This window comes from Amblyomma maculatum, chromosome 2, assembly GCF_055883805.1.
Source record: "Amblyomma maculatum isolate TAMU_Amacu chromosome 2, ASM5588380v1, whole genome shotgun sequence".
Taxonomy (NCBI): Eukaryota; Metazoa; Arthropoda; class Arachnida; order Ixodida; family Ixodidae; genus Amblyomma; species Amblyomma maculatum.
In genome coordinates this window covers 158,575,627-158,588,557 of record NC_139345.1, presented here as the reverse complement: position 1 = coordinate 158,588,557, position 12,931 = coordinate 158,575,627, and the positions used below count along the sequence as shown (strand labels likewise).

The 12,931-nt window shown below is 46.4% G+C and overlaps 1 protein-coding gene across 3 annotated transcripts in view; it reads right to left on the bottom strand.

The window, feature by feature from the left end:
- The window catches only part of Nipped-A (Transcription-associated protein Nipped-A), a 287,463-nt gene that overhangs the window by 118,213 nt on the left and 156,319 nt on the right, over nt 1–12,931 (bottom strand). For all 3 annotated transcript variants that reach the window (XM_084595462.1, XM_084595463.1, XM_084595464.1), the window contains exon 33: nt 11,079–11,232. In XM_084595462.1, coding sequence (XP_084451588.1) covers nt 11,079–11,232 — 154 coding nt within the window. The remainder of the gene's footprint in view (nt 1–11,078; nt 11,233–12,931) is intronic.

Genomic DNA, 12,931 nt, shown 5'->3' with positions numbered 1-12,931 from the left:
AATGGACAGATTGAAAATTGATATCTTGGGTATCAGCGAGCTCAAGTGGACCGGAATGGGACGATTTGATTCCGGTGACCATTATGTCTTTTATTGTGGGCATGAATCCAGGAGAAGGAATGGGGTCGCTCTCATAGTAAACAGAAGAATGGGCAAAGCAGTGCTAGGGTACAGCCCCAAAAACTACCAAATGATTTCACTTCAGATCCAAGGTCACCCTTTCAACATAACAGTTATCCAAGTCTATGCACCAACCACTACTGCTGAAGAAGCTGACGTTGAGAGATTTTATGCTGACCTGCAATGCCTTTTAGACCGCACTCATCATCAGACGTCCTTCTTCTCATAGGAGACTGGAATGCTAAGGTGGGGAGTGAAGAAATATCTGGAATCACAGGCAATTCGGCCTTGGTGAGCCAAATGAAGCTGGGCAGAGGCCAGTAGAGTTTTGTCAAGAAAACAACCTGACCATAGAGAATACTCATTTTCAACAGCACAAGAGGCGCCTGTACACATGGACTTCACCGAACGGTCTGTACAGGAATCAGATCGATTTTATTCCTTTCCGGCAGAGATGGAGAAGCGCTATACAAGCAGTAAAAACAAGGCCTGGGGCCGATTGTGGCACCGATCATCAGCTTCTTGTTGCCAAAATTAAGCTTCGATTGAGGAAAACGCAGAAAACTAGAAGGCCTTTCAGGTATGATCTGGATCAAATTCCATTAGAATATGCTGTGGAAGTGAGGAATCGATTTCAAGAATTAGATCTAGAAGACAAAGAGCCCGAAGAGATGTGGACTGATGTTCGTGATATAATACAAGAAGTTGCTAGTAAGGTAGTTCCAAAGCAAAAGAAATGCAAAAAAGCAAACTGGTTATCTGAAGAGGCTTTGCAAATAGCTGAGGAAAGGAGGATGGCAAAAGTTATGGGGGAAAGAGAAATATACAAGGTTCTCAATGCGGATTTTCAGAAAATAGCAAGGAGAGATAAGAATGCCTTCCTGAAGATACAGTGCAAACAGTTGAGGACAACAGCCAATTAAGGAACACAAGAGCTCTGTATAAGACAATCAAAGATATCAAAGGAAGCTTCTGTGCCAAGCTGGGCGTGATAGAGGACAAACGAGGCAAGGACCTCACTGAAGCCTCAGAGATAAAGAAGAGGTGGCAGGAATGCACATAATAACTGTACAAGAAGGACCCGGATGTGCAAACCCAACATAAGACGGTTGTGATTACTGATCTCGTGCCGGGCATCCTGAAGAGTGTAGTTGAATAGGCCTTAGCCAGCCTTGCTAAGAACAAAGCTAGCGGAATTGATGGCATTCCAGCTGAGTTGCTTCAAAACCTCAACCATGACGACGCTGTTAACGTTCTGTATACATTGTCAGCAAATTTGGACAACCCTGCAGTGGCTACAGGATTGGAGGAGGTCAGTTTACATCCCTATTCCAAAGAAAGGCAGTGCCAAACATTGTTCCAACTACCGCACGATCGCGCTTATTTCGCATGCTAGCAAGGTGATGTTGAAAATCCTCCAAGGTAGGCTGCAGTAGTATGTGGATCGGGAGCTTCCAAACGTGCTAGCTGGATTTCGCAAGGGAAAAGGAACTAGAGACCAGATTGCCAACCTTCGCTGGATCATGGAAAAAGCAAGAGTTTTCCAGAAACCCATCTACTTCTAATTTATTGATTATGCAAGAGTGACTACTTAGATCACAACAGATTGTGGCAAGCTCTCCAAGAGATGGGAGTTCCAATTCATCTCATCTCTCTCCTCAGGAACCAGTATGAAGGACAAGAGGCCACAGTCAGAACTGGGTATGGTCTTAGTGATCGGTTCCCGATAGAGAAAAGAGTAAGACAAGGCTGCATACTGTCGCCCTGCCAATTTAAAAATGCTGAGTGCATCATGAGGAAGGCAGGTCTGGACGAGTCTTCAGCTGAAGTGAAGATTGCTGGAAAACGTATCAACAACCTTAGATATGCGGATGATACCACTTTAATGGCAGAAAGTGAGGTGGAACTCGGGAGACTTCTGATGCTCATACAAGAAGAGAGTGAGAAGTGTGGCCTTAAACTGAACATTAAAAAGACAGGTTATGGCCTCTTGCTCTATTAAGTCCTGGAGCATCAAGGGACAAGAAGTGGAAGCCGTGACAGATTTTCTCTTCTTACGCTCCAAGATTACCCCACAAGGTGACTGCAGCCATGAAATTAGGAGACGCCTGCTTCTGGGAAAGAGAGCCATGGCTAGCCTTGACCGCCTAGTAAAGGGTAGAGACATCAGACTGCCAACCAAGATCCGTATAACCCGTGCTATGGTCTTTCCAGTTGTGATGTATGGATGCGAGAGTTGGACTGTGAAGAAGGCTGACCGCCGATGAATTGATGCATCTGAATTGTGGTGCTGGCGGAGACTCTTGAGGGTTCCTTGGACTGCCAGAAGATCAAATCAGTCAATATTATCGACCATAAACCCTGACTGCTCATAGGAGGGTCAAATTCTAAAGTTAAAGCCCAGCTACTTTGGTCATCCATTGAGAAGAGAGGAGTCGCTGGAGAAAGATTTGATGTTGGAAAAGGTTGAGGGTCACCGGAGAAGGATAGGCAGCGAACACGATGGTTAGATGGCCTTCTCGAGGCGCTGCAGATGAAGTTATGTGATGTTAGGAAGATAGTGAGAGACCGGAAAACGTGGCGTGATATGGTCCATAGGGTCACGAAGAGACGGACATGACTGAACGACTCAACTGAACTGAACTATCATAAGCAAATGTGTCCGCATTTCAGGTGCTTGCCTTATATGGGCATATGCCAACCATTGAATCGATACTTAATCAATAACAATCGGATGATTTTGAAACATAATTTAGGCCATTTTCAAGATAATTTCATGATAATTTAAGACTAACAATAACAAAGTTAGGCAGTTGCCCATAGGAACCCATGTATTTGGAGGTCATCCTAACTATCACAGTAAAAGGACACTAAAGAGAAAAATGAAGTGGGCTTGCATTGATAGAATGCCAGTTCCTGGTTGCAAAACAAGCACTCTTACTGAAAACAGAGCTGTTATAAGGTAGTAAAGAGGAAGAACAGGAATATAGGTATCGTCGCCACAGCCGAAATGGCCGGGTCTCGCAACCACAAATCATGTGACGCGCAACGGATCCCGGAGGCTAGCAAATGCGAATCAAGTTGACCATTTGAATGCGGTAGTCTGTTTTGTCTCGAATATGATAACATGCTTTTATCACACGTAAACGACAGCGAAAAGACGAAAAAACAACTTAAATGTTACAAGGCAAATACAGTCGAACCCGGATATATCGAATTTTGGTTATATCGAACTCGCGAAATATCCCCTTGAAAATCCCATGTAAAAGTATAGGAAAACCGCGTCACATATCGAACTCAATTTCACCGGTCGTTCGATATATCGAACTCCGCATCACGCACTAAGAAGTGTGCCTTCCCCAATGATGACCGCATGACCCTCAGCCGTTTGCCGCGTGACGTTTTCAAGCCACGCGCGGAAGAAATGAGAGGGGACAGTTCGGCTAGGGCAGCGCCGCGCCCATTCCCCAAAGACGTGCGCATCTGCGGTTATCGTTTCCCCCGCGCCAGCACGTGACGTTTGCAAGCCATGTGCGTGAATGAACCAGAGCTAACTGCTGGGAACGTGAGGGGGAAAACGTGATAGAGCGAAGTGCAAGGGTGTGCCCATTCTTTTGCTGAGCTATCTCTCTCCTTCCTCTTTCCCGGCCTTCGTTCGCAGTAGCACGCGCTACGCATGCGCCAAGCCAGCTCAGCCCGTTTTCAGACAGAACGTCGGACGCTTTCTCCAGTGTGTGTTGCGAATCCTCTGCGCGTGGCGGCTGACGTGGCTATGGCGCCTGCGGAAGTTAAGAAGCAGCAGATATATCTTTTTTTTTTTTGCGAGAGTTGTTTGTTCTTACTATTGTGCTGTACGCGCGGCGTAGCGTAAGATATGGCGTTAGGAAGCGGCTTTTTTTTTCCTTTTTTTTTTGTGGGAGTTATTCTTGCATGTCGGTATCAACGAAAGCACACGGTCAGCTGCAATCATGACACCAGTTTTTAGCATTTTTCGCTTCAAACAGCATTTGCAGCTACTTTATCACGCTTTCCAATTATTTTGTGGCAGTAGACTACGCCCGCCCCAAGCGCGGCGTGATAAATCGAACCAGGCTTGTGCAATCAAGCCATCACGGGCAGTCTGCCAAGTTCGCTCCCCACCGCAGCAGGAGCTATCATAAGATAAACACGCTGCGATGTTATCGCTGTGCAGCATCTTGGCACGCTGCAAAGAAATAAGCTGTGGATGAGACGACCGAAACGGAGTGCTGTCGTCGATTTCTGCTGGCGATTTCTGCCGCGGCAACACAGAGACCTTGTTTTGAGCTGCGGCGGTGGCTCGTACGGCAGGCAGAGGGATGCAGTTCCAAGTTGGAAATTTTTTGCTCTGTCGCTGCCGCTCATCGCTGAGATCGCTTGCATGTGAGAGAGCTGGCTTTAACGCTTTTTTTTTTTCCAAATTCTCGAGTGCAAAAGTGGAGGGTGGGTTCATTATGCGAGTGAGTTGATTACGCGACAAATACAGTAACGTTTTTTCGCATCGTAGGTGCCGTCCCAAGCCGATTTCTGTATATCGAATTATTGATATATCGAACTATTTCGCGATCCCCTTCGAGTTCGATATATCCGGGTTCGGCTGTATAAAAATTTACTCATTTTGTCCGCTTGTCGGTAGATGCTGCTAGTATCTCAGCTAGCACGGCACTACCGGCGTCCACTTCAGTTTTGGTTATTTTCCGGCTGGAGGCACTTCGTGCGTGCTTGGACAGTTTGATTTGGGCTTGCGGCGCCTGAAATACGAGCTCGGAGCACCAGATGCGCCTAGCCTAAGTGCATATCGAATGAAGATCATGACTGGACACGCAGCTGCGATGTATTCTCCGCTCCCTGCGCGCCAGTAATCATGGGGTCTCCTCCTCCTGCGTCAATAGTGTGCATCATCCTACCCTACTATGTAGTAGGAGAAAACAGTTTAAATTCGACTGGCGAGAACAAAAAGAAGCTCAACTTCTTAACGAAATATCTCTGCAATAATTCGATTTTTTGCTGCCGGATATGCAGCGACAGTGTCACCAAATGCCGTTTATTAGATTTTGATAGCATATTTGGGTGTCTTTAGTGTCTCTTAAAGGTGTTTAACACTAACCAGAAAGTGAAGTCATGGTTAACTATCACTAACCAATGGTAATGGTTAGATATTTCATACACACCAATACTAACGGCTAACTAGTCACTAACCAGCACTAACTATTGATTAACTAGTCATTAACTACTTCTAATTAGCCATTACTCATGACTAAATAGTCATGAATAATGACAGATGACTGATTAACATCACACGGTGACGTCATCGGCTGTGACATGACCGGATGCGACGTCATGATGACGCCACATCCGGTCATGTTTAATAACCGGAAGTGATAATAAATCAGATCCGGTCATGTCGTCATGACTGGTAATGACATCACCAAAAGATTCACGCATATCCGAAGCTGGTGCCGCCGGGCATTCGATCCAGGCGTTCGTGCGACGCCTTTCATTTGGTGTTTCCTCGAACGCCACATGACAGAGCATACAGAAATAGACGCAGTACAGAAGGCATAAGCGGCGGAAGGCTTCTGCCTTGAAGCACTTTAGTGAGCCAAAGCGCCCCCTTCGAGTTTTTACTATATCAGATTCCTATAGCGGAGTTCTACTGTAACTACCGCTAAAATGTAAATCACCACACTCCAACTGAGCATGTTAACTGCACAACAAGTTGAATCCATGCTCTACAGGCACACATGATGATGCAAAGCAAGCCCATTTCTGTGATTTGTCTTTTCCTGTTTCCCTTTTTGAAAACCCCACCAGATGTCTTATGTCCGAGATGATAGGCAATTGATGCCACCAACTATACCATCCCTATGAGGTGTTAAGACACCAGCCAGAACTGCATGAACCTCACAGAAGAGCCCACTGGCTGGCCCACCCATGTCTTTCTGCCAAGTCGGACTACACACTAAGCACCAACGAAGCTAACAATACCGGCTACTACAGAAGGGTCACTACCCATCACCACACTTGATGAGTCAATACTCGAAAGGAGTCTTGCAGTTGACAAAATATGACAAGGACTACCTAAATCAATCACAAAACATGCCTGCATTCGAATAATAGACTGATTCAAACTAGCTCAAGAAAGTTTACTTTCGCTACCTTGCTAAGGTCAATCTTCCACGGCACGAGCCTGAATTCAGGGCTCAATACTATGTATTTGACTGTTAAAAAATACAAGCTTTTGAATTAGGAGCAATAAATTTCTTTCTGAAAGCCACATAGCAGAACTGTCTTCAGCGATGAAACAAGAGCACGTCTCCTTGGAAGGGATAGAAACCGTTGCTCTTCACTGAACCTGTGTGCCAACTTAGTACTAAAACCGTTGCTAAAGCAATGACAACAGAAAAGGCACTGAACTTAGGGCAGAGGTATTCCTAGCAACGAGGGATTTGCAACCACCAATGGGGCGCTGGCAACCTTCGTGACACCATTGGAAACTATGGTGCACATGTTCCCATGATTGCTTCTCCCAATACAACTTATATCTCATTCTCTTCCCTGACATGATCCACAAACAGAGCACGTCAGCAGCTTGGCATAGTCGACCCGTAGCCTTCAATGCTGGCATGGTACGGCGCTGTCACCGCCTGTGCCCCTTGCTGCACTGCATCCCGCTGCCTTTTGCCACAGGCCCCAAAGTGCGCAACCTTCAGAGTGCTCTAGGTTGACGCCCACTCTGGGGCAATGTGCTGGCACAAGCCACGTTTTACAGCCCGTACAGGAAAGTCAGTCTCGACGACTTCAAGGTCGGTGTTCCATGACCAGGAGTTGTAGAATGACCATGACCCAAGCAATAGCGCCGGGAGGTCGGAGGCTACCTGCGACATGTGGAATACGCGCAAAAAGGTGTGCCCTCTGCTGTCACCCTCACTGCCTGGCATGAGCTAATCATTTTCTACAGAACTGAAGAGCACAAACAGTAGGCAATCCACAGAGAAGACGTAGAAAAGACATCTCTGTGGATTTTCTACTGTTTGCGCTCTTCAGTTCCGTAGAAAATCATGAACCAACAAGGCTGAACCGAAATTTTATTGATGAGCTAATTATTACTGCACCACCATTACGCTAGCTTGCGAGTCTGTAGGGAATGAACTCCCAGAGCACTGTAGAATCTACATTGCAAAAATGAGAAAGCCTGGGCATTGCTGCTGCACACGGTGCATCGTGCTTGCTCTCATTATCTTTATGAACTAAATGCACCATCACTATCGTCGCTACTATCGTCATCATCATTGTTACCACTAACTGCTGTGTCACCATCATCGCTACTATCATTCTCTCGCTAGAGAAGCAGTACGATATGGCCGGGCGTGGCGCAGTGAGTTATTCAAATATTCATTATTCAAATATCGCACACCCTGATTTGTAATAAGGAAGTAATTAAACATTGACACCCACCCAAGCGCAGCCATACGGCTACAAAAGAAAAGTTATGCAGAATTCCCAGAAACTTCGTAGTTAAAGAAAACTTCGTGTTAAAGTGCTCCACTGGGGATCCGAGGGATGGAGGTTCAATTTCTGGTGACCGGATTATTATTGTTCTGATTATTAACAAATAGAGAGGATTCTTTCTGTCCAGTTTCTGCAGACGCACCTGCCTAAAGCTTTCATAAAGGAACGCTATGCAGCTTTCTCAGAAACTTCGTAATTAAAGAAAATTTGTTCTGTTAAATGTGCTCCGTTGGGGATCCGAGAAATGGCGGTTCGATTCCCGGCACAGACCGGATTATTACTGCTCTGATGAATGACAGGTAGGTGGAGCGGATACTTTCTGCCCACAGTTTCTGCGGACGCAACTCATGACCTCAAACTTTCGCCTTGAAATAAGGTGCGAGCTCACAAGCATCTTCCTGCAATGACACAGTAGTGCTCCTTATATATTCTGCACTGGGACCCCACAATGCACATGAAAGTGCACTGCACATCATTCCCACTGTGAGCCATGCCCTTCCAGTGGATGAAGACATTTCTTGGAAGGAGAGGACAATGTGTACGTCCGTCCCAATCTTCCTAAAGCACCGACTAGGCATTCGGGGACTTACCTCTCTTGGAATCACTGAAGAAACACCTGTGTGGCAGACAATTCACTAACAATACAGAAGTTCAGCAAGCCATTAAGACACGTCTTCGGGGACATGATGCATGCACCTCTGCCAGCATTAATGCCACAGCACACTGCTCAAACAATAGCTTCGACAAGAATGGTGACTACACTGAAAAGTGATGTGTGCCCATGACCTACTACTGCACATCAGTACCTCTGCCTGTGGAACAAAACCGAAGGTTGTCCATGTGAGTTTGGTTACCTTACTTTTTACTTACTTTCAGAACCACCATAAAATGTTGCCATTAGATGCATATTGAATGTGCACTCATAGATGTGTTGGAAGTTATTCCAATATTAAAACATTTTTGAATTTCTCCACCTACCTGGCCTCATGGTCAAACGTCTTCAGGCCTCCGAAATAGTTAGCTAGCATACCTGCCAATGTCTAAACTCGGGCAGTCACAGAAGGAGAAGGGGATGCACGTGTTCCAGGGAGTCAACGTGCTAGTCGAAACGATGACTTAGCCTGGCAACGATTTGCTCAATTCAGAAATATTTTGCAGTGGGAGGTCTGGAGACTCCTTAAATGCCTCACCAACAGAAGGTTAGGAGTAGAGTTACTATATAGGCTTTGCCAGAGTTGCGCGAAGGTGCCGCATCAGGAACAGAGTTGTGCAGTGTAGCCATACGCCATATTTGCCGGAGTCTAGCAGCGAGATTGGAAAGCAATTGAGAAGTGATTGCTTTGGCTGTCCCAATCAAAATACGTCACCATCACTATACAGCTCACACACCACGCCGCACCCCATCCCCACAATGGATGATGCAATGTATCGAGAGTGCCTGCCAGGTTGGCTTAATCGTGGTATGAGGTTACTTCACGGCGAAAGAAATAGAACATGCAACTCTAGCAAAGCCTATATTGGGCGCAAGCGCCACCACTGGAGCGAACGGCACTAGTGTCGACCTAGGGAAAAAAAGTGGGATCATGTGACTCCTCTTACTGCTGCTGAAGCAGACGCTCAATTGAATTTGTGCGTTCTAAAAGCTAATAGTCACGTTTATTTCTGAGGTTTTGGTTGATATAGAGTGCCAGTCTTGCACTTTTTGACCCTGCATCGATACTGGGGCTTCTGAAGTTCATTTAAGCTGTTGCTATGGTTGTTACTGCTCTGTACCCGGACGTAAGCGTGGGAACCCGGCACAAGCTCCCATTGCTACCCAAAATACAAACTCACAAAACTTTTCTTATTAAAAAATTTGAATGGGCAAATCAGCGAGTGGTTATTCTCATGATGTGCGCAGCAGATATTTCAGCAGTCAGTTTCGTCAGTCCCGCTGAAGAGCGCAGGGTCTCGCTGGTGTGAGCCAGAGCAGACAACCGGCAGGGTCATCGGGGGGGCCGGGAGCATGCGAGCCCAAAGTTCCAGCGTGAGGCAAGGATATCAGGTCACACCTCCACCAAATATAGAAGTACGTCGAGGATGGTGTCGAGGTCGGCGAGGAAGCGAGGCGATCAAGACCAACACAATCAGCATGATTACAATTTCACAACTGCTTCCTCTTCATTAGCATCCAGCGAAGGGGCCCGTCTTCTTCACAGTCCATAGAGTTGGTGCTAAATGTTTGGTGACTCGGCAGAGAAACAGCATGCGTTTTAATTTGCGCTTATCACTTGTGAAGCGTGCACAATAATTCGCTGCGTGGAACGCACGTCTTCACACTTGCTAAAAATTTAATCCATGTCATCCCCACAGTCAAAGTTGTTTGATCTACTACTATGTTCAAGAGAGCAGGCGAACGGTGCCACCTCTGCCGGCGCTATGCGAAGCCGCTCGGCATCTGTCAGGCTCCTGACGTCCTCTGCTCTTGCAGAGGAATCCCATTACCTGTGCACTAACTGCTTACATCTGACTGGTTGTGTGGTAACTTCAGTTATATTTTTTTTTCTTAACAGCAGCAATGATGCAGCCGTTGCACGTCATTATAGCAGCAAAGCTCGCCAACTTCAATAACTTTGATTCGGTGAAGTGCTTTGTTGCCGAATGAGTGGGTCTCATACCTCAAATTAAGCTTACACAGGCCCAGTCAGAGGTGCATATTAAATAAATAAATGAACATATTGCGAACGCGCAACTAAACTGCCTAGGAAAGCATCCTATAGCAGCAATTCAATGTGCATTATCTCACTCACTTCGTTATGCGGGCGCCTCAGAGAGGTGGCGTCACGGTATGTCCTCACACCCAATAGTAACTTTAGTTTGGAGTGTCAAATCATGCCCCAGCGACCTCTGGTGCCAAATTTTACTGAGTTAGCAACATAGCTCTCATTTCCTCAATATGCGCGGTTGCGGGCACTGTGCAACTGCTGGGTTGTGTGAGGGGAGGAGTAAAGAAGAAAAAGGAGCCGACAGAGCTGAATATTCTTCACCTGCCTCTCAATTTTCCGCAACATGTGCCAGCTGCTGGGAGCAAAATGGCAAATGGTCCAGAAACATGCCATAAAAGTGCACAGAATTTAAAAACTGAGGCAAAAGTGAGACAAGTAACAATTGATGCATTTTGATACATCTTGCCCTTTGGTGACAGTATCCAGGAATAAACACACAATATAACGAGCAATTATAGGCGGGAACAAGAAAAAAACCTCAACTTCTTATCGCAATATCTCAGCAATTATTCGATTTTTTGCTGCCGGATATGTGGCGATAGGGTCGCCACCTGGCTTCAATTAATTTGACTGGCTTCACCGTGTTATGCTGCCTGGCTTTTCCGAATGCTCGGTGCCGTGAGAAAAATGAGTACAAGGCACGACGTCCCCCTGCCTACTCACCTGCAGCACAATGCGCTTGTGGATGGCAAACTTGGCAATGATGTGGGCCAGCAGCAGGTGGCCATGGTACTTAGTGGCCGGATCGACACAGTTCTTGCCCAACAGGCAAGGCCAGGCAAAGGTCATAAGCCGCCGCAGCTTGATGCCCTGCCGCCTGCCAAGAAAAAGGAGGTGCCATAGTCACAGGACCGACAGCAGACTCCACAAACACTGTGCACGAATTTACGAGGCCATGGACATTGCTTTCATACAGTCCTGTGCTGCTCCCTCATTCACATATATTATGCATCCCTACTGCATGTCAGGGTGTGTTATCCTGTTCTGCTTGCTACCCACTGCGATTGCAAATGCCAGCGAATTCTGTCGCTGAGCACAAAGTTTCGGGATTGAATCCCAGCACTGGCAATTTGATATAAGATGAAATGCAAGAAATTCAAAGTGCCAACGATGACCTAGAATGCTGTAAATAAAAGTACAGTCTTAAATTTGCCGCACACCAACGAAGCAACGGCCCAATGGCACCACCCCACAAGAAGTGCTATTTCTTAATATGCCAGAGCATCCTAGCCCCAAACTCTCCAGTACAAGAAAAGCACTCTGTGGTTTGGCTTGCAGACCACTGAAGTGTGCAGCTGCAAAAGAGAAAGCGTGCTGCACTGCACCATTGCCGTGGATACCAGCTTTAAAGTAGCGTGCTCCCACAATTTCGCTACGGCACGGACAAACAAAAGGCAGCAGCGTGCACAATCATAGCTTCCTTCTCTCGGGCCTGGCTGTAGTCAAGGCAGCACCTAAGCATAACAGCACCTAAGCCTAGGCAGCACCTAAGCCACGCATGTACCATGGCGTGACCCTTCTCGCTCTGTGCCTGCGGCAAACACCACCTGGGGATCTTTAATGTGCACTCACATCACGCAGCACAAGGATGCCACTTCGTTTTGCCTCCATTGAAATGCGGCCATCACGGTTTGGTTTGAGCTAGGGGTGTGCGAATATTAAATATTTCAAATACGAACCAAATTATGTCGTTCGATTCGAATTAGCATTTGAAAAACTGATATTTTGAATTTTTTAACAGTCGAAAATTATCGAATACAATTGAACCTGAATGTAACGAACCTCTATGTAACGAATTCCTGAATTTAACAAAGTTTTTAAATTCCCCAATACCACACCCATTAAAGCCAATGTATTTTCGATCTCTATGTAACGAAGGTGGTCAGCCTTGATGTAACGAACTCGCGAAGCTGATCAGTCATTACTTTTCGAGCTTTTACTGCGTCTGCTAGTAGTAACAAGCGCCATCTTTGGAGCGCTACTGAACCTAGCTGGCATCGTTGTGTGCACGCGCTACCAGGCAGCGATAGCGTTCTCGGGTAGATCATCATCATTGGTTATGCTAGTCTTCTTTTTTACCTCCATGATGCTCGCAGTCGTCGCCATTTTGCGAAATGTCTCCGAGTCTCGTTGTTGTTCCTTTGTTCTGTCCGTGTTGCTTGCTTTGTTCCACCGTCTACAGTGTTCTTGGTGCCACATCGCGGTGGGGCGGTACGCAAGTTATACAGCTGCTTTTAAGCTGAAAGCTTTAGAGTACGGGCTACAGCATGGCAACCGCGCTGCCAGCAGGCACTTCGGCGTCGAGTTCTGCGTAGTACGCCACTGGAGACAGCGACTGCACTGTCGACACAGGCTCGGATCAATTTTCTGATCAAGAGTAGAACTGTATGGTCTGCCGTGAGCATTATACCATGGAACGCAGGGAGCGATGATGAGGCTTTGTGCAGTAAATAAAGTGCTTTTGGCGACCCTGTACTTTTAAAACAAGGGTAAGTTATGCTTGAAAGTAATGTTTT